Source organism: Schistocerca serialis, chromosome 6 (assembly GCF_023864345.2).
Source record: "Schistocerca serialis cubense isolate TAMUIC-IGC-003099 chromosome 6, iqSchSeri2.2, whole genome shotgun sequence".
NCBI lineage: Eukaryota > Metazoa > Arthropoda > Insecta > Orthoptera > Acrididae > Schistocerca > Schistocerca serialis.
Window position 1 is genome coordinate 84,359,505 of NC_064643.1, and position 20,105 is coordinate 84,379,609.

A 20,105-nucleotide genomic window follows, 5' to 3' on the forward strand; every position below is an offset into this window, starting at 1 on the left:
TAGCCACCGCCACAACGGACCTGCACTGGCCCGGTGAAGCATCTCACTGGCCATCAACTCACTGCAGTGGATCAATCCATCACCAGCTTGCTGCCTTCCAGACAGCATGGGGTGTGTGAGCCTTGCCAGAGCACACACGGTCACAGCTAGCTGAGGCTATCTGCTCCTGGATTTGCTGCTGACAGAAGGAGTTGCGTCACCAGCCACTGCCGGGTCAATGATACGCTCTGTCAGCACTGCAAAGCGACAACATGCAGGAGTCCACTGAACGCCGCTGCTGGGCTGACACTTCTTGTATGGAGATACAATGGGGTACCATAATAAAACATTTGGAATTATAGGCTGTTTGATTGACACTGTGAGGCCCCTTCCCCCAACCCATCTCTATCAGTCACTTACATCTGATAGAGTATTTTTGCACAGTATTGGATCCTTACCAGACACAATTCAGAGAGAACACTGAAAAAGTTCAGAGAAGGGCAGCTCATTTTGTTTTATTGTCAAATAGGAGAGAAAGTCACGGATTTGGCTTAGTAATCATTAAATCAAATGTATTTTTTGTTGTGGTGAGATCTATTTGTGTAAATTCAGTCTCCAACATTCTACTCAAACAGTGAAAATATTTTGTTCACACCCACCTACAATAGGAGAAATGAACATTGTACTAAAATAAGAAGATTCAGAGCTCACAGGAAAAGATTTAAGCGTTTGTTTTTCCCACACACTCTTAGTGTGGAACGGTAGAGAAGTAATGTGAAAATGGTTTGATGAACCCTCTGCCAAGCACTTAAGTGTGAATTGTAGAGTAGTCATGTAGATGTACATCCCCAAAACAGTGATAAGTTTGATGCTGTTTTCAAGAACACATCGACATTCAGGGTTTTGAGTGGATATGTTTGTTTGCGTGGTATCCCCCATGCTAAGTTTGTGGGAAGCTCCAGAATCTGACGGCTTCATCACACCATTCATGGCAGTGGAGAATTTCTGTTTCCAATTACCTCCTGTAGTTCCCTTTACCAAACATTTTTCTCAAAGATAGTTGAGAGGGTGGGCATAACCCACTCTCAAGATTTAAAACTGAGGTTGTGAACTTCAAAGTTAATTTTAGGCTGCTTCTAACCTGGAGAACAGATGCTTCTGCAGTCACTCCTAACCTGTGAAACAGACACTGCACAGCTTTTACTTCAGAGTTTTCCTTCTCCCGAGCCTTTAAACTACCCCTGAAAGGAGGATTTCTTAATCTGCCAGCTCACCCATTTCACTGCCAACAGAAGTTTCTGCTGCAGTCCCAGCAAGGGAACCTCGTGAGGTGAATCACGAGGGGTAGGTAAACTGAAGTTTTTTAATGGGTGTTAGACCTCCCCTTCCTCCTTTCTTACCCATGCTTGGGAGCAGCTTCATTGATGATGACCTCATGTAGTAAGTGAGATATACCAAATAGAGAATTTTCCCTTTACAACTGAATTTGTCACAGATATTCATAATTTGGAATTTTCAATGGATACTTCAAAACATGTGTGGGATACTCACTATATGTACACGTTGTTCTCAACCATGAAAATTTCTTTCAACATATACCTCAGTGCACAAACAGTTCTTGCAGAAATTATACTGGGGTGTTTGACAGTTCATCATGAAGTACTGACCTAGTTCCCAGTGCTTTCCATATTTTCTTAAATCTGTAGAAATGTCTGTCTGGTCAACATAACAACAAAGACCAAAAGGTGTAAGCAGCTGTCACAAACTGGCTCCAGTTTCTGTCATCTGGCTTTGATGCTACAAGCTTTTCAATTTCAGTGCCGAGTGTGTTGTCAACCCGCCTAATGATCGATCTATCTGTTTTTAAATAAATGTTCCTGTGTAACTATAATTGTTTTGTTAACAGCACCAGGTGACCTAACTTTCTGGATGAGCTTACAGCTCACAAGCTGAAGTGTCTTGCTTCATAGGTTAATCCGTGTGGCACTCAGATAGGAATGGGAGAACTATGCCTATACAAGACACATGAATGTAACATCCAACAATATGATATTTATGGCTGTACAGCTCCAGTTAGTAATCTTCATCAGCTTAAGGTAAAATTACATTGGCCTCTCAATATGTGACTGCAGAAACAAGGTATAAAACAAGAAATAGGTGCTCAACATGTCTTGTTTGACTATGACCTGTGTCCAGAATTACTTGCGATGGAAGAGGATGAGGGAGAGGAGAGGGAGGCAAGAGGCAAAAGGGCAAGAGGATGGGAATAATGGCAAAAGAAGTGAAAATCTGCGCTAAATAATGTGCCCTGACAGCAATAGGTACAGACCAGAATAAAATATCTTAATCTAATTTTGTACCAGCAGTAGCACCATCAAGTAGACATCGTCCGTACATCCATAGAGTCCTAGAATTTGTATTAGCTCTCAGTAACAAAAAAATATCTACTGCAGTACACAGTGTTGTTTTTCCAGGATAAAAAGAAACATTTTTTATTGATAATTCAATCAGAAATTGACTTGCTCTGATAAAACATGGCATGTCATTGAAGTGAGAGAATTGATCATTGTGAGATAGTAAACCGGACAATTTCTGAGCTGATGGAGCTGTGGAATGCCATAAGGAGAGACTATATAGTTTCAAAGAAAATTATTGGGTTAGTGCTCTGGGAGGCATGAAATATAATAGTTTACCACTTCATAAAATGGCTGAATAATAACCTTCAATGGAGATACTGGTTCACAAATTTAAAAGTTAGACATGTGGGCCATTCTAACAATTTGGAAGGCAAGCTATTAGCATAATCAACTTACACACATCGGTTCATGCTGCTGATTCAACGATTAGTACAACAAACACCTGATCATCATGATGAAAATATCCAGTTTGTAGCTTATCCATTCTCAGTTTGGCAGAAGCTCGATGTTCTGTCATAATTAGAATGGAAGAGCTAAGAGCTGATAATTACAAACTTAAAGCCAATAGTAAAAGAAAAGAAAATGATTTCGTTTTTTCTTCTTAGAAAGCTTCCTTCAGATGCTTTGTGTAGATACAGAATGGAAGTATATACTGTTACACACTGTCAAGAAAAACACAATTGTTCATCGTACTTTTCGTGACACCGACAGATTTCAATAACACGGTAGCTTCAAAAATGTATCATTGACAATAAGTGTTAGCATATATCACATTGTGTAGCATATTGTTAAAGTAATGGGTGGTTTATATGTGTTAGCAACATGACAGATAAACGTGGAAGTGTTATTCTAATGATCAAAAGGAAATTAGAAGTTATCTATATGTTGCAAAGAGTGAATTCGCAATAAAAAATTTTAAGGGTTGTGGGACATGAATACAATACTCAGGAGTAAAGGGGACCACTGAGAGAATATTGGAAGTATTGAGTCAATGACAGGCACATAAAAAAGAAGACTGCAGACTCCTGCTAGCTTGCACACACATAGCTGTACACCTACATTCCTATATTGTGCTGGCTGGAATAACAATGCCAGGATGGCAATTCAGCAGGTGGGGCTGTTAGATGAAGAAATAGACGTGAGGCAGGAGGAGGTGCTGGGACAGATAGCTAGCAGCTTGGAGAAACACAGAGCAGGTGTGTAGGATAGGAATAAGGGAGGGAAGGGTGCAGGTACATGGGCTAGGCATGTGACACACAAGCACTGGAGCTGATGAGTTCATGCAGTGGGTGACATGATACAGGAGGGGGAAACTGTTGGACACAATGTGTGGAGACAGTGGGTTAGCAGAGATTGAAGCCATGAGGATTATGGGAGCAAAAGAAGTGCTGCAAGGATACATCCATACAGTACTGAAAAGCTGGCACTGGAGGGAAGGACCCAGGTGGCACTGGTTGTGAAGCAGCCATTGAATTATAGCATGTGGTCAGCAGTGTGTTGTGCCTCTGGGTTGTCCACTCTGTCCTTGCCCACTTTTTGCAGTTGGCATACATTCTGGTTGACAGCTGGTTGCTGGTCATGCCCACATAAAATGCTGTGCAGTAATTGCAGCAGAGCTGGTATATAATATGGCTGCTTTGATATGAGTGCTGCATCTAATGCAATGGGAAAGCCTGTGACAGGACTAGAGTAGGATGTGTTTGGTGAGTGAATCTGACAGGTCTTGAATCTGGTTCTTCCACGGGGATATGAGCCCTATGACTTGTGGTTGTGAGTGCATGTGGCTTAGGGATGGACCACAATGTTGTGTAGGTTGTGTAGGTGGATGACAGATCACTTTAGGAGGGGCTGGAGGGATCGTAGGTAAGATGTTCTTAATTTCTGGGGCTGGTGATAGATAATCAGAGACATGGTGAAGGACATGGTTCAGTTGCTCCTGTCCGGGTGGTATTGGGTGACACAGAGGGGCATTCTCCTTACAATCTGATTCTTGGTTGGAAGATCAGGGCTGTGTGTGGATGCGATAGGGGAAAATCTGTTTGCAGACTACATATGGCACCTGTTTCTGAAGGAATATGTGAGACCTTCAGCATACTATGCAAGAGAATTCTTGCCACTGCAGATATGCCGTCTGTAGATGGCCAGGCTATATGACAGCAACTTTTTGTGTGTAAGGGGTGACAGTTCTCAAAATGCAGGTACTATTGGCGGTCAGACGTTGGACACAGGTATGGATGGAGCCATTACAGAGGTGGAGATTAACATCCAGGAAGGCGGCATGCTGGGTTGAGGAGGACCACGTGATGTGGATGGGAGAGAAGCTGTTGAGGTTGTGGAGAAATGACGATAGGGGTCTTGACCCTGTGACCAGATCATGAAGATGTCATCAATGAACCTGAACCAGATAATGTAATATAATGGAACCCCTACAGCCATCCTTTCGATGTTATTTATTATACGGTTACAAGTTTCAGTGCTTCAGCGCACTATTTTCAGGCCTTAACTGACACTGGGGGGTTAACACCACCTGTGTAAATGACACGGATTTCGCAGACTATCTGTAATAGTGATATTCTATCTCCAACCATCAACTATAGTTGAAAGTTGATGGTTGAGGAGATAACATCGCTGTTACAGGTAGTCTGTGAAAACCAGTTATAGAAGTTGGCCAATGATAAAGTGTGTATGCAGATGGTACACTGATGTTCAAAATTAAAGCAACAAACCTCTATTCCCCTGTCTTGTGTCTAATTCATTCTATAATCATACAAAAATGTCAACAGATGTCCATACAATCACGTTCTGCATGAAAAACAGCATTCTGGTCAATGGACAACCACATCAAAGATGACATCAGGGCACGTACAAAATGGGGTAGTGTTTGCCAGGTAGTCCCACGTCCACAATCATACTGCAGCATCAGTGACTGTATAAACAATCACTGATGGTGCAGTACGGCACAGAGAAGACACCTACCAGACTTCCTGGGGTGGAGGATCGTAAGGAGAATGGAAGCAGGACAGTCGTAAAGTGAGGAGGCCCGATGGCTTAATGTGAATCGTTCTGTTGTTTCTCATATGTGGAAAACAGCACCCCAAAGACCAGAACAGGACCGACTACATGTGATATCAGAAAGAGAGAATGATTATTTGGATATAAGGGCATGACAGTATCGCCTTAGTACTGTATGGCACCTGGCATCTGACCTAGCAGCATCCACTGGACGTGTTGTATCGAGACAAATGGTTTACAGAAGACTTCGGCAGAATGGCCTTTATTGTTGGAGATCTGCTGTATGTGTACCTGTGACATGTCTTCACAGAAAGGAATGTCTAGAGTGGAGTCATCAACATACTATCTGGGCAATCGAATAGTGGGCCAATGTTCTTTTCACAGATGAGTCCCGATTTGGTCTCGAGAGTCACATCTGGAGGGAACATCGAACACGATTTCATGATGTAAACATTATGGAAAGAGACTGACATTGAGGAGGATGCTTAATGTTGTGGGCAGGGATTATGTTGACCATATGAACACCTCTCCATGAAGTTGTATGGGTGAATCGGCACAGTTTAACTGCTGTCAGGTATTGCGACGAGGTCTTGGGGCCTCATGTGCAGTTGCTGCAAGGTGGGGCGGGCCCAGACTTCATGGACGATAATGATTGACCTCATAGAGCAAGAGAAGTTGATATTTCCTTGTAAACAGAAGATACTACACACATGGCGTGGCCAGCTCACTCTCCCGATTTGAAACCCATGGAGCATGTCTGGGGTGCACTAGGGAGACAGGCTGAATCATGTCAGCATCCACCAACCACTCCCCAAGAGTTGTGAGCAGGTCTCCAGTAAGACTGGGTGTTATTGTCTCAACATGAGAGTAATTATGTCATTCACAGCCTGCTCCGTTGTTGTCAGGGCCGTAGTGCTGCCAGAGATGGTCGTACCCCATACTGAGCATATTAGGCAGTTGTCAGAATGTGTGTGAAAATCTGTTAAGTTGGAAAAAAACAAAGAACATTTTTGTCTACCATTATGCATATTGAAGTTGTTTTCATTCTGTATTATCACCATGTTTCTACTTTACTATCACCTGTTTATACTATTTTGTAGCAAAATATACACAAACTTGCAAAATTTCTGTTTGTTGCTTTAATTTTGTAAACCAGTGTATTAACCCCTCAGCATAAGTTAAGGCTTGAAGATGGTGCCCTGAAGCACCAAAACTGGTAGCCATATAATAAATAGCATCACAAGGATGCCTGTAGGTGTTTCAGTTTACTACATAAGAGAATGGCCAAGTCCCTCAGACCTCCAGTCACAAGGATGAACGTACATGAACCAGACAAGGTGGTTTGGGGTTTTGGGAGGCTAGATGGCCCATAAATAATACGGCATACGAGGGTGCCATGGTGATGCCCATAGCTATGTTACAGATTTGTTTATATATCCTCCCCTCAGTGGATACATAGCTTTGTGTCTTCACTGTACGCCACACAAACTCATGAGTTGCGGCCTGTGTACCACGTCCTAGCCCATTCATCTGTCACAGTTCCCTCCCGCGTTCCTATCCTGCGCACCTGCTGCTTTGCTCCGAGCCTCTAGCAACCCATCTGCAACACTTCTTCCTGCTTGCCACCCAACACAATCCCTCCCTCCCCTCCACTTACCAAACTGCAATCATTGATTGTCATTCTTATGAACCAAATTTTTTGTAGTGAAGACTTTTATGGCAAAAACTTCTGCAAGTGATTAAATAACAACTCCCACAATCAAGGTTTTGAGCAGCTACATGATACAAATTTAGTGAACGAAGTATACTTGATAGAGGAAGAGAGTGAAGACGAGGTGTATAAGGCGCTCATTATAAAGCACACCATCACACCGAAGCGCACTGGTCTGTAATTAGATTATACAGGACAAAGTTTATTTGACCTTATCATTGTTTTAGCTCTCCAGAAATTAAAAACAGTTACCAGGAAAAAAAGTGAACAACACAGAAAAAGAAAGAAGGTGAACTGAAAGCAAGTGAGACAAAATAGTGTGCATTTTATAAGTGTAATTTCGCAACGAAGTCTTCATTTTACAGTGAGCTTTCAAATATGGCATGTAACATGTTCTCTAAATACAGTAAATAGCAGCTTTCAGTATCCTGATCGTTGCAGTCTCAGATATACATTATCCCTTGTAATTGGGAGTTTGCTGTAAACATAATCAGTGAAAAATACTTACATTTAGCAACAGTAAACTTTAAATATCTGATGTTCTGATAGCATTCACGACAATTAAGTGTCCAATAGCAATAAATATCTTTAACAGCAACAATGGACAACAATTACTGATACAATTTCTGACACGTTTGTTAAGAAAGTAAGCAGAAGAAAGGACTCACTTTTTCAGTCACCTTCTGCAGAAAATTGAGTATTTTTATGAAGTTACATATAGTATTTTATAGGCCATATATGCTACAGATTATAAGACACACCTTAATTTTCAAGTAGTTTTTTTAAAAAAATTATATTTTTACCCTTTTTATTGTTGTTTTTGTTATGGTCATCAGTCCAGATATTGGTTTGATGCAGCTCTCCATGCTACTCTATCCTCTACAAGCCTCTCCATCTCCAAATAACAGCTGCAACCTAAAAGTTTCTGAATCTGCTTAGTGTATTCATCTCATGGTCTCCCCCTATGATTTTTACCCTCCATGTTTCCCTTCAATACTAAATTGGCGATCCCTTTATGCCTCAGAATGTGTCCTACCAATTGATGCCTTTTTTTAGTCAAGTTATGCCACAAACTCCTCTTCTCCCCAATTCTATTCAGTATCTCCTCATTAGTTACATGATCTATCCATCTAATCTTCAGCATTCTTCTGTAGCACCACATTTTGAAAGTTTATATTCTCTTCTTGTCTACACTGTTTTTAGTCCTTGTTTCATTCCCATACATGGCTACACTCCAAACAAAATACTTTCAGAAAGGACTTCCAGGCACTTAACTCTATACTCGATGTTAACAAATTTCTCTTCTTCAGAAACGCTTTCCTTGCCATAGCCAGTTTACATTTTACATCCTCTCTACTTCGACCATCATCAGTTATTTTGCTCCCCAGATAGCAAAACTCATTTACTACTTTAATTATCTCACTTCCTTATCTAACTCCCTCATCATCGCCTGATACAACATTCCATTATCTTCATTTTGCTTTTGTTGACATTCATCTTATATCCTCCTTTCAAGACACTGCCCAGTCCGTTCAGCTGTCCAGGCCCTTTGCTGTCTGTGACAGAATTACAGTGTCATCAGCAAACCTCAAAGTTTTTATTTCTTCTCCATGGATTTTAATTCTAGTCCAAATGTTTCTTTTGGTTCTTTTACTGCTTGCTCAATATACAGATTGAACAACATGGGGGATAGGCTACAATCCTGTTTCACTGCCTTCTCAACCACTGCTTTCCATTTATGCCCCTCGACTCTTATAATGACCACTTGGTTTCTGTACAAATTGTAAATAACCTTTCGCTCCCTGTATTTTACATTTTCCACCTTCAGAAGTTGAAAGAGAGTATTCCAGTCAACATTGTCAAAAGCTTTCTCTAAGTCTAGATATGCTAGAAATATAGGTTTGCCTTTCCTTAATCTGTCTTCTAAGATAAGTCGTAGGGTCAGTATTGCCTCATGTGTTCCAACATTTCTAAGGAATCCAAATTGATCTTCCCCAAGGTCGGTTTGTACTAGTTTTTCCATTTGTCTGTAAAGAATTCATGTTAATATTTTGCAATCATGACTTATTAAACTGATAGTTCAGTAATTTTCACAACTGTCAGCGCCTGCTTTCTTTGTAACTGGAATTATTATATTCTTCTGTGGGTCATTTCACCTGTCTCATACATCTTGCTCACCAGCTGGAAGAGTTTTGTCATGGCTGGCTCTCCCAAGGCTATCAGTAGTTGTAATGGAATGTTGTATATTCCTGTGACCTTGTTTCAACTTAGGTCTTTCAGTGCTGTGTCAAATTCTTCACACAGTATCATATCTCCCATCTCAGCTTCATCTACATCCTCTTCCAGTTCCATAATATTGCTCTCAAGTACGTCTCCCTTGTTTAGACCCCCTATGTACTCCTTCCACCTTTCCGCTTGCTTTTGTTTGCTTTTGACTTGATATTCATACAAGGCCTGTTTAATTTTCCTGTAGGCAATATCTATCTTACCCCTAGTGATATGTTCTTCTACATCCTTACATTTCTCCTCTGGCGACCTCATCAGGTGCTTCCTGTGACTGAATGACAGGCTGAGACCGTGTCCCATATTTACGTCTGGACCATGTCTGACATTCCCTATGCCATCCGCTCCCTCTGTGACCATGTCGGTTGGTCGCCAGATGTTCCATCTTCCATCCGTGCCCATCTCCACCGTTTTCCCCAGTGGTGGCCGTTTCATGGCGTACCCCTTTATGCCGAGGTACGATGCTGAAATATTGTGTTAGAAAAACGCAGACCACCAGCAGTACACCCGATTCAACGAGATGTTACAAAATCGCCAGGAAAGTCTAAGAAATTACACTGCAAGACTCTATGGGGAGGAAATATGCAAGAAGGTGAAGTTACTGGAGAAGTTACGACAGTGCAAAGAGAGGATGGTGAGCGTGCTCAGTTTCCTGCTTAGGTGCAGAGAAGATGATGTGGTGTCTTTTTTTGCCAAAACTAAACACCATATAACATCTAAGGCTGCTAACAAAATCCAGCATTGCGCCAGTATGGGCCTGGTAAGGGAAAGGATCCGTGTTATGCAGCATAGACTGGACGTTACCTCCAGGGATCTGCTTCGACTACACCTGGATTTGGCAAACAACTTAGTACCAGAGGACTGGAACAGGATGGACGGTATGACATGGTCGCTGATGGCATGCATTAAACACAATCCTACAGCTCGACAACTGGCGAAATTTGAGAGCATGAATAAAGAAAGTGCAATAGGCACATGATACTCACAAGGTGGTAAATTTGAGTGGTGCCCATTAGAAGATGCCACCTTAAAAGTGCTCGGAAGTCGCCTCAACTTTGCAGTCACTCCTAGAAACCTGCCAATCCCCAGCTTCATCAGCTCTGCGGAAATACCAAGTGTTGCAGAAGAGATTCGGAAAGAGATGTACAGGGCACTCACCAAAGCCAGACCACCCAAAACAAACATTTCAAGAGATGAGAGGATGGCCCGCAAGAGTTTGTGGGAAGATGAAAGCATAGTGGTGTTACCAGCAGACAAGGGGAACTCTACTGTCGTACTGCTGAAGACCAACTATGAGCAGATCAGTCAGCTTTTACAGGAACCTGCTTACAGTCCACTAGAGAAAGACCCCACCAATAGAGTGGACAGGAAAACCAGAGCTCTGGTCAAGGAAACAGGATGGTCTGAGAAGGTTGTCAAGTAACTGAAAGCTAAGGCACCAGTACCACCTAGATTACATGGATTGCTCAAGGTCCATAAAGAGGGTATACTGTTGCATCCTATTGTAAGCAATATTGGTGCAACCACCTATCCTACAGTCACCCACATTAAGATGATGTTAGCACCGTATGTGGGAAAGCGCGTCCACCACATCTGTAACTCATCAGACTTCGTGGAACGTTTCAAAAACCTACTAATCTCTAACACAGACATCATGGACAGCTTTGATGTTGTGTCTCTGTTCACTAGGATACCACTTCAGGACACACTCGATTAATCAGTGAAAAATTTGGTGGAGCTGTCTTGGACCTTTTCAAGCATGTCTTAACCTCAACCTCTTTCCTATGAGGTGGTCAATTTTATGAACAGACTGAAGGAGTGGCGATGGGTAGTTCCTTATCTCCAGTAGTTACAAATCTGTTTATGGAGAGATTCGAGGATGAGGCACTTATGACCGCTGCCTACAAGCCGACCTATTTCTTTAGGTACATTGATGACACATTTGTCATCTGGCCACATGGTCGGAAAAAACTGCACGAGTTTCTTGAGCATCTGAACTCGATACACCCCAGCATTAAGTTCACAATGTAACTAAAAAATAATGGTCAACTTCCTTTCCTGGATGTCCTGGTGAAAAGGAAGACAGATGGCACATTAGGCCATAGTGTGTATAGAAAACCTACACACAGCGACTTATACCTACAAGCTGATAGCTGCCATGATCCAGCACAGAAGAATGGGGTGCTGAAAACACTTGTTCACCAAGCCAAAACACTGTCCAACTCAGACAGCTTTGCAGCAGAGTTAGAACACCTACAGGAAGTGTTCGCAGACAATGGATACTCAACAAGGGACATCCGCAAGGCGCTAAACCCCTCCACATGGCCTGATACTGAGGGAGAAGAACAAGATAATGAGACCAGGATGGTAGCCTTTCTACCATAAGCAGGACCTATATCTGCTAAGATCAGCAGAATAATGAAAAAGCACAATATCAAGAGCGTGTTCTGCCCAACAAACAAGATCATCAAAGTGGTTCTTGGAATGGTTAAGGATGATCTCGGACTGAGAAAACCTGGTATCTCTCATATACCATATGAATGCAGTATGTCTCACATTGGCCAGACCACCAGGACCGTAGACATAAGATGTAAAGAGCACTAAAGGGATACCAGGCTATGACAAGCCACTTAATCGGCAGTAGCAGAACATTGCTTGGAACTTGAGCACACCATGAATTATGATAAAACCAGGATCTTATCTCAGACCCCCATATTTTGGGATAGTGTCATCACTGAATCAATTGAAATCGAGATTGCAGAGAACTTGATGAACCGGGAAACTGGATACCAACTCGGCATGGTGTGGAACCCAGGTTTGGACCTATTACAAAAACAACAGAAGATTACACAAGACCAGAAGAATGACAGGGGCGCTGGAGAAAGTCGGAACAGTCACCAACAACAAACGCAGCCTGTCAACAGTGCGAGGAATGAGCCTGGCTGGCACGGACCTAGTAGGAAACGCCATGGAATGGCTGCCACCGGGGAAAACAGCGGAGGTGGGCGGGGATGGAAGATGGAACATCTGGCGACCAACCGACATGGTCACAGTGGGGATGGATGGTGTAGGGAATGCCAGACATGATACAGATATAAATATGGGACATGGTCAGCCTGTTGTTCAGTCGCAGAAAGCACCTGATGAAGATGCCGAGGTACGAAATCAAAATATTGTGTTAGAAAAATGCAGGCCACCAACAATACACCCGATTCAACAAGATGTCACAAAATCGCCAGAAAAGTCTAAGAAATTAAGTTCATTCCAGTTATAAAACAAAAATTATTAGTATACTTATGAAATGACCATACAGCATTAATAGCTGGGACCTAGCCTCTGGGGTTGTTTGGCTGCCTGGGCCTGGTATAAGTCTTTCTATCTGGTGCCACTTCAGAGACTTGCACATATTTGTGATGAAGACAATACAAACACCCAATTGTGAAGAAAATTTGAGTCAGCCAGGAATCGAACCCAGGACCCTGTGATCTACAGGCAGTGATGCTAACTACTCGACCACCAGCTGCAGACAATGAACATGTGTACAAAACCCATAGTGCTTTTGAGTGGTATCTGCCTGTAGTAGTATTACAGCCATGTGACTTTCAGGTGTTTGCAACAAAAATTTCATTCTGCGCTTCTGAATGCTCACTCCATAGATATTCTTACTCTATGGTCACATCAATACATTATTTCCTGCGCATATATGAAATGTACTAACTCTGGATACACCTAGAAGAAGTCTTCTGTATTTATCCAAAGACTGGGTTTATTAATTTCCCAAATTTGTTTTACTGTGGATTCTCATAAAAACAATATCTCTTTGTTATGTCAGGTTTAAGGGTACACAACAAATACAAGAGGGTGCCACATACAGAAGCACAACCACTCACCCGGCACCTCTCGGTTCCGAGAAGCAGCCTCCAGATGGCGCTGACAAATTCAGATCACTTTCTGCTTCCATGCCATGTCCACCTACACATTGTACACATCTGCCAATAATGTGGAGAGCTGCCAAAGGGAGTGCTGACTACACTGGTTCTGCCTTGTACTGGCAGAGATGGATATCTTTCCACCAGACACAAAACAGTATGTACTACAGATACTCACAGTTACGATCGAGCAGTCTGACAGTTTAGTAACCGCAGCCAGCTCAATACTGCTCTTGCAATTATGCTATGGAGCGCAGTTCTATGAGATCCACTGAGAAGACAATGTTACGACTTAGCAGTTGCTATTTACAGAGTAGTGGGACAATCGTGAGTGTCTACAATATTACATTCAGTTATAATGACATTATTATAGGCTGCTACAAGACAATAAATTTATTCTGATTTCACTGTATTAAGTATAGCATATCAAGTGCTATACACCAATTGTACTAAAGATAAGTGCTGTTTTGTGACATACTCTTAATAAATGTTACTGGTTATTCTTTTCTGTTTTGCCACATTTCTGTTCTAGAGCTGCCCAGTGAAGCCTGTGTAAGTTGATACCTATCAACATATGATATGTCACCTTAAAAGAGCTTTTGCAGTAAAACCACTTTTATGCTTCCATGAATGTTTTGGGCGAATAAATAGTGGTATTCAGTTACAAGATTCTCAACACTCCTACTGTAGGCATCCATTAAAGGAAGATTTTGTCCAATTCTGCCGCATTCTACTTTCTTTTAGATGCTTCCAGAATAAGCACCCACTGTCTTCTTAATTTCCACCACAATTATCTGTTTGGCCTATGAATATAGCAAAACTGTTCTAACATAAAAAGACAAAGAAGGATCTGGCAACCATGTCTGAGACATATATCGTCATAGACTAATTATTCTCACCTCCTGGTTAACTGTTCCTTGCTGTGCTATATCTTGGAAGCTTTTCAGTTGAGCTGCAGCTTCTTCCTTTCTTGCATTAGCAGCCAAAAATATGGCATAGTTCAAAGGTATGGAAGCATCTGTTGGGTCCAGGCGTGCAGCCTGTTCAAAAGCCTTTTGAGCATTGTCTGGATCTCCCAGTTTCTTCAAGGTAACTGTCCAACAGAGAAAATTGTAGCATGTACTTTTTAAATGAATTTATAAGTATAATGTAAGATAATATGATAAAATAAGAGAAAGGACACAGTGCAGCACTAGTTGTGAACTGCAATACCCCATCACATTCCTTACATCCTTAGTGTTAAGAAGGAACATTAAATTAAATCAACAAGTGAAATAACTAGTGTGAAAGGCAAGTGAAAGTCTTCACTACGTTATATTTCAGAAAATGCTACCAAGAAAATATAATCTACTATAGTGATGGTGATACACGAATGACATCCTCTGCTTAGTAGATGCTCCAGACTTGAAGACAGAACAACTGCACACAGAGATAAACACACTACATAAAAGTGAAGATCACTTCAGAGAAAGAAGCAGGTCAAATAAACTTCCTAAATATATCTATCATACAGAAAAATAACCAACACTCATACAGTATTTACAGAAAACCACCACAATAGACACAATACCACACCAAACCTAAAACCACCCACAGTCTCAAAAACAAGCTGCTCTCAGATACATGATCCACAGATTGAACACAGTGCCACTAGACTTCGAACATATTTTTGTACAGTTTTAGTCACATTTTTTGGTTTTGAGAAAATTATTTTTGCCTGTATTAAGACAACTGATCTCAAACAGTTGAAGAGATTTTGTCAATGCTTTTAAAAGGATGTTTATTGAGTCCTTAAGTTTGTGAAGAAAAAGTAGGTAGCATCTGTAATAATTTTAGAATAAGTAAGAGAGGACCACAAAACAATTCAAGAAATGTCATATTGTGACAAGAGTACAAAAACTATCATTTTTATATATTTTTTTCACACCCGCAATCTATCACCTGTGGGACTTCAGGTATATTAATGCAAGGTCCAAGTCCAAATAAATGCTAACCATTAATTGTCTGTGGTTCTTTGAGGCACATCTGAATTTTTTTTTAAGTTAAATGTAATGATAATTTCATACAGTATTTCAAACAGACAACAAAGTGCTTTGTTAAAACAGTTAACAAGTAATTCATATTCCATCAATCGATTATTTATGTACCATCAAAGCTCTTCCATTATCACATTAACAAATAATTTATGCTTTTTGTAGGGCAAAATTTCTGCTTTAGCTTTATTTCTTTATCACAATTGCAGTTTCAACTGTAGAGTCATCTTCATTTGGAAAATTTTGTGCTTAAGAACATATAAAAAAATTTAAGCATATTTTAGCAAATACAAATATTTCACACAATAATGAGAATAGTTTATTTCCAACATTTCTGCAACATCAGCACAAACCTTAGTAAACCAGCATGTACTATCACATATGTAAGATTCTCACCTGGATTACAAATTACTCCTTGGGTGAAGAACATAAATAGTTTCAACTGCACATAATAATTCATGGTGGAATACCTGAGGCTAAGTTGATATGTAGGAGTGCAAACGTATGAGTTTGTAAATGATGATGTGGAGTAACACCAAAAATCTTCTAGTAAGTACCAACAAGCAAATTGAGACTCAAATTTTGCTACTATTCAATTGACTAAACAAAACTGAATCACTGTTTAGTGCTGTATATGTTGTATCTGCGACTGTTCCAGTCGCGGGGTTGCCAAGAACGAAGTGAGGTGGGACCAAACGGGAGTGGCCCGTCAACAAACATATGAACGGGAAAGGACGGACATGAACAACAGCAGACAACCAAGCAAGACCTTACAACAACAACACGCAAGAAGCAACAGAGTCATAACCGACAACTAAACGAATCCACAATGTCCACTCGTAAACGAAAACAAAGTACAGTAAACACGCTGTCTGTAGCCGAGATGCCGACAGACTCACACGAACATCAAACGGCTTAGCTGAGCGAGAGGCAGGTGCATATACACAGGATACGGTACATCGCTATTGGCTGCTGGGACCACGTGCTCCACCATGGTGCCCTCAGGTTATACGCGGGCCAGAAGCGCGCGCAGCCACGGCTTAAGGCGCAACGACTGTAGAGACCTCTAGTGGTAATCCAGGTCCATGCCATATGGTATATATATATATATATATATTTTTTTTTTTTCCACGCGGGAAAAATATATTTAAAAGCAAAGATGATGTGACTTCCCATACGAAAGCGCTGGCAGGTCGATAGAAACACAAACAGACACATACATACACACAAAATTCAAGCTTTAAGAGGGAAGGAGAGGGAAAGACGAAAGGAAGTGGGTTTTAAGGGAGAGGGTAAGGAGTCATTCCAATCCCGGGAGCGGAAAGACTTACCTTAGGGGGAAAAAAGGACGGGTATACACTCGCACACACACACATATCCATCCACACATATACAGACACGAGCAGACATATTTAAAGACAAAGAGTTTGGGCAGAGATGTCAGTCGAGGCGGAAGTGCAGAGGCAAAGATGATGTTGAATGACAGGTGAGGTATGAGTGGCGGCAACTTGAAATTAGCAGAGATTGAGGCCTGGTGGGTAACGGGAAGAGAGGATATATTGAAGAGCAAGTTCCCATCTCCGGAGTTTGGATAGGTTGGTGTTGGTGGGAAGTATCCAGATAACCCGGACGGTGTAACACTGTGCAAAGATGTGCTGGCCGTGCACCAAGGCATGTTTAGCCACAGGGTGATCCTCATTACCAACAAACACTGTCTGCCTGTGTCCATTCATGCGAATGGACAGTTTGTTGCTGGTCATTCCCACATAGAATGCATCACAGTGTAGGCAGGTCAGTTGGTAAATCATGTGGGTGCTTTCACATGTGGCTCTGCCTTTGATCATGTACACCTTCCGAGTTACAGGACTGGAGTAGGTGGTTGTGGGAGGGTGCATGGGACAGGTTTTACACCGGGGGCGGTTACAAGGATAGGAGCCAAAGGGTAGGGAAGGTGGTTTGGGGATTTCATAGGGATGAACTAACAGGTTACAAAGGTTAGGTGGACGGTGGAAAGACACTCTTGGTGGAGTGGGGAGGACTTCATGAAGGATGGATCTCATTTCAGGGCAGGATTTGAGGAGAGCCACATTCAGAGTCTGGTCCAGTCCCGGAAAGTATCCTGTCACTAGTGGGGCACTTTTGTGGTTCTTCTCTGGGGGATTCTGGGTTTGAGGGGATGAGGAAGTGGCTCTGGTTATTTGCTTCTGTACCAGATCGGGAGGGTAGTTGCGGGATGCGAAAGCTGTTGTCAGGTTGTTGGTGTAATGGTTCAGGGATTCCGGACTGGAGCAGATTCGTTTGCCACGAAGACCTAGGCTGTAGGGAAGGGACCGTTTGATGTGGAATGGGTGGCAGCTGTGATAATGGAGGTACTGTTGCTTGTTGGTGGGTTTGATGTGGACGGACGTGTGAAGCTGGCCATTGGACAGGTGGAGGTCAACGTCAAGGAAAGTGGCATGGGATTTGGAGTAGGACCAGGTGAATCTGATGGAACCAAAGGAGTTGAGGTTGGAGAGGAAGTTCTGGAGTTCTTCTTCACTGTGAGTCCAGATCATGAAGATGTCATCAATAAATCTGTACCAAACTTTGGGTTGGCAGGCCTGGGTAACCAAGAAGGCTTCCTCTAAGTGACCCATGAATAGGTTGGCGTACGAGGGGGCCATCCTGGTACCCATGGCTGTTCCCTTTAGTTGTTGGTATGTCTGGCCTTCAAAAGTGAAGAAGTTGTGGGTCAGGATGAAGCTGGTTAAGGTGATGAGGAAAGAGGTTTTAGGTAGGGTGGCAGGTGATCGGCGTGAAAGGAAATGCTCCATCGCAGCGAGGCCCTGGACGTGCGGAATATTTGTTTATAAGGAAGTGGCATCAATGGTTACAAGGATGGTTTCCGGGGGTAACACATTGGGTAAGGATTCCAGGCGTTCGAGAAAGTGGTTGGTGTCTTTGATGAAGGATGGGAGACTGCATGTAATGGGTTGAAGGTGTTGATCTACGTAGGCAGAGATACGTTCTGTGGGGGCTTGGTAACCAGCTACAATGGGGCGGCCGGGATGATTGGGTTTGTGGATTTTAGGAAGAAGGTAGAAGGTAGGGGTGCGGGGTGTCGGTGGGGTCAGGAGGTTGATGGAGTCAGGTGAAAGGTTTTGCAGGGGGCCTAAGGTTCTGAGGATTCCTTGAAGCTCCGCCTGGACATCAGGAATGGGGTTACCTTGGCAAACTTTGTATGTGGTGTTGTCTGAAAGCTGACACAGTCCCTCAGCCACATACTCCCGACGATCAAGTACCACGGTCGTGGAACCCTTGTCCGCCGGAAGAATGACGATGGATCGGTCGGCCTTCAGATCACGGATAGCCTGGGCTTCAGCAGTGGTGATGTTGGGAGTAGGATTAAGGTTTTTTTAAGAAGGATTGAGATGCAAGGCTGGAAGTCAGAAATTCCTGGAAGGTTTGGAGAGGGCGATTTTGAGGAAGAGGAGGTGGGTCCCGCTGCGACGGAGGATGGAACTGTTCCAGGCAGGGTTCAATTTGGATGGTGTCTTGGGGAGTTGGATCATTAGGAGTAGGATTAGGATCATTTTTCTTCGTGGCAAAGTGATATTTCCAGCAGAGAGTACGAGTGTAGGACAGTAAATCTTTGACGAGGGCTGTTTGGTTGAATCTGGGAGTGGGGCTGAAGGTGAGGCCTTTGGATAGGACAGAGGTTTCGGATTGGGAGAGAGGTTTGGAGCAAAGGTTAACTACTGAATTAGGGTGTTGTGGTTCCAGATTGTGTTGATTGGAATTTTGAGGTTTTGGAGGGAGTGGAGCTGGAAGTGGGAGATTGAGTAGATGGGAGAGACTGGGTTTGTGTGCAATGAGAGGAGGTTGAGGTTTGCTGGAAAGGTTGTGAAGGGTGAGTGAGTTGCCTTTCCGGAGGTGGGAAACCAGGAGATTGGATAGTTTTTTGAGGTGGAGGGTGGCATGCTGTTCTAATTTACGGTTGGCCTGTAGGAGGATGCTCTGAACAGCCGGTGTGGATGCGGGAGAGGAAAGATTAAGGACTTTTATTAAGGATAGGAGTTGACGGGTGTGTTCATTGGCTGAGTTGATGTGTAGGTGAAGGATTAGGTGGGTGAGGGCAATGGATTGTTCAGTTTGGAACTGGTATAGGGACTGATGGAAAGAAGGGTTGCAGCCAGAGATGGGAACTTTAAGTGTGAGGCCTTTGGGGGTAATGCCAAATGTCAGACAAGCCTGAGAAAATAGAATATGGGAGCGTAATCTGGCTAGGGCGAAGGCATGTTTGCGGAGGGAATGTAAATAAAACTTAATGGGGTCGTTGTGGGGGTGTTGTGAGGGTGACATGGTATTAGAAGGTGGAAAGTGTAACATGAGGAAATGAAAATGAAAATATATAAATATATATGGGGAGGGATAAAGGTGGACTGGAAAGTAACTGGAGATCTGGTGTGAAAAAAGGCGAAAAGGTGTTGGTTACAGCTGGGCTATGTTGGATTTGGGTTGGTAGACAACGATGTGCACAAAGGTTACGTGGTTGTGTTGCCGCCAAAACACGTTAGAGGACGGAGAAATTCGAGAAAATTTCAAAAAACTGCGTGTAATATATTAAAAGGAGTGGTTTTGTGGTGGCAGATTATGAAAATGAGGCTAACAATTGTCTGACGAAGAAATAATGAGGTTAAAACCTGTGGGAAGCGGCTAAAAATTTCCGGGACTGGACCAGACTCTGAATGTGGCTCTCCTC

General features: G+C 42.6%; 1 protein-coding gene across 2 annotated transcripts in view; it reads right to left on the reverse strand.

Annotated features, from left to right (window-relative positions):
* LOC126484418 (Bardet-Biedl syndrome 4 protein) overlaps nt 1-20,105 on the reverse strand; it is a 131,052-nt gene that overhangs the window by 36,177 nt on the left and 74,770 nt on the right. For both annotated transcript variants that reach the window (XM_050107931.1, XM_050107932.1), the window contains exon 9: nt 14,231-14,424. In XM_050107931.1, the coding sequence (XP_049963888.1) occupies nt 14,231-14,424 (194 nt within the window). The remainder of the gene's footprint in view (nt 1-14,230; nt 14,425-20,105) is intronic.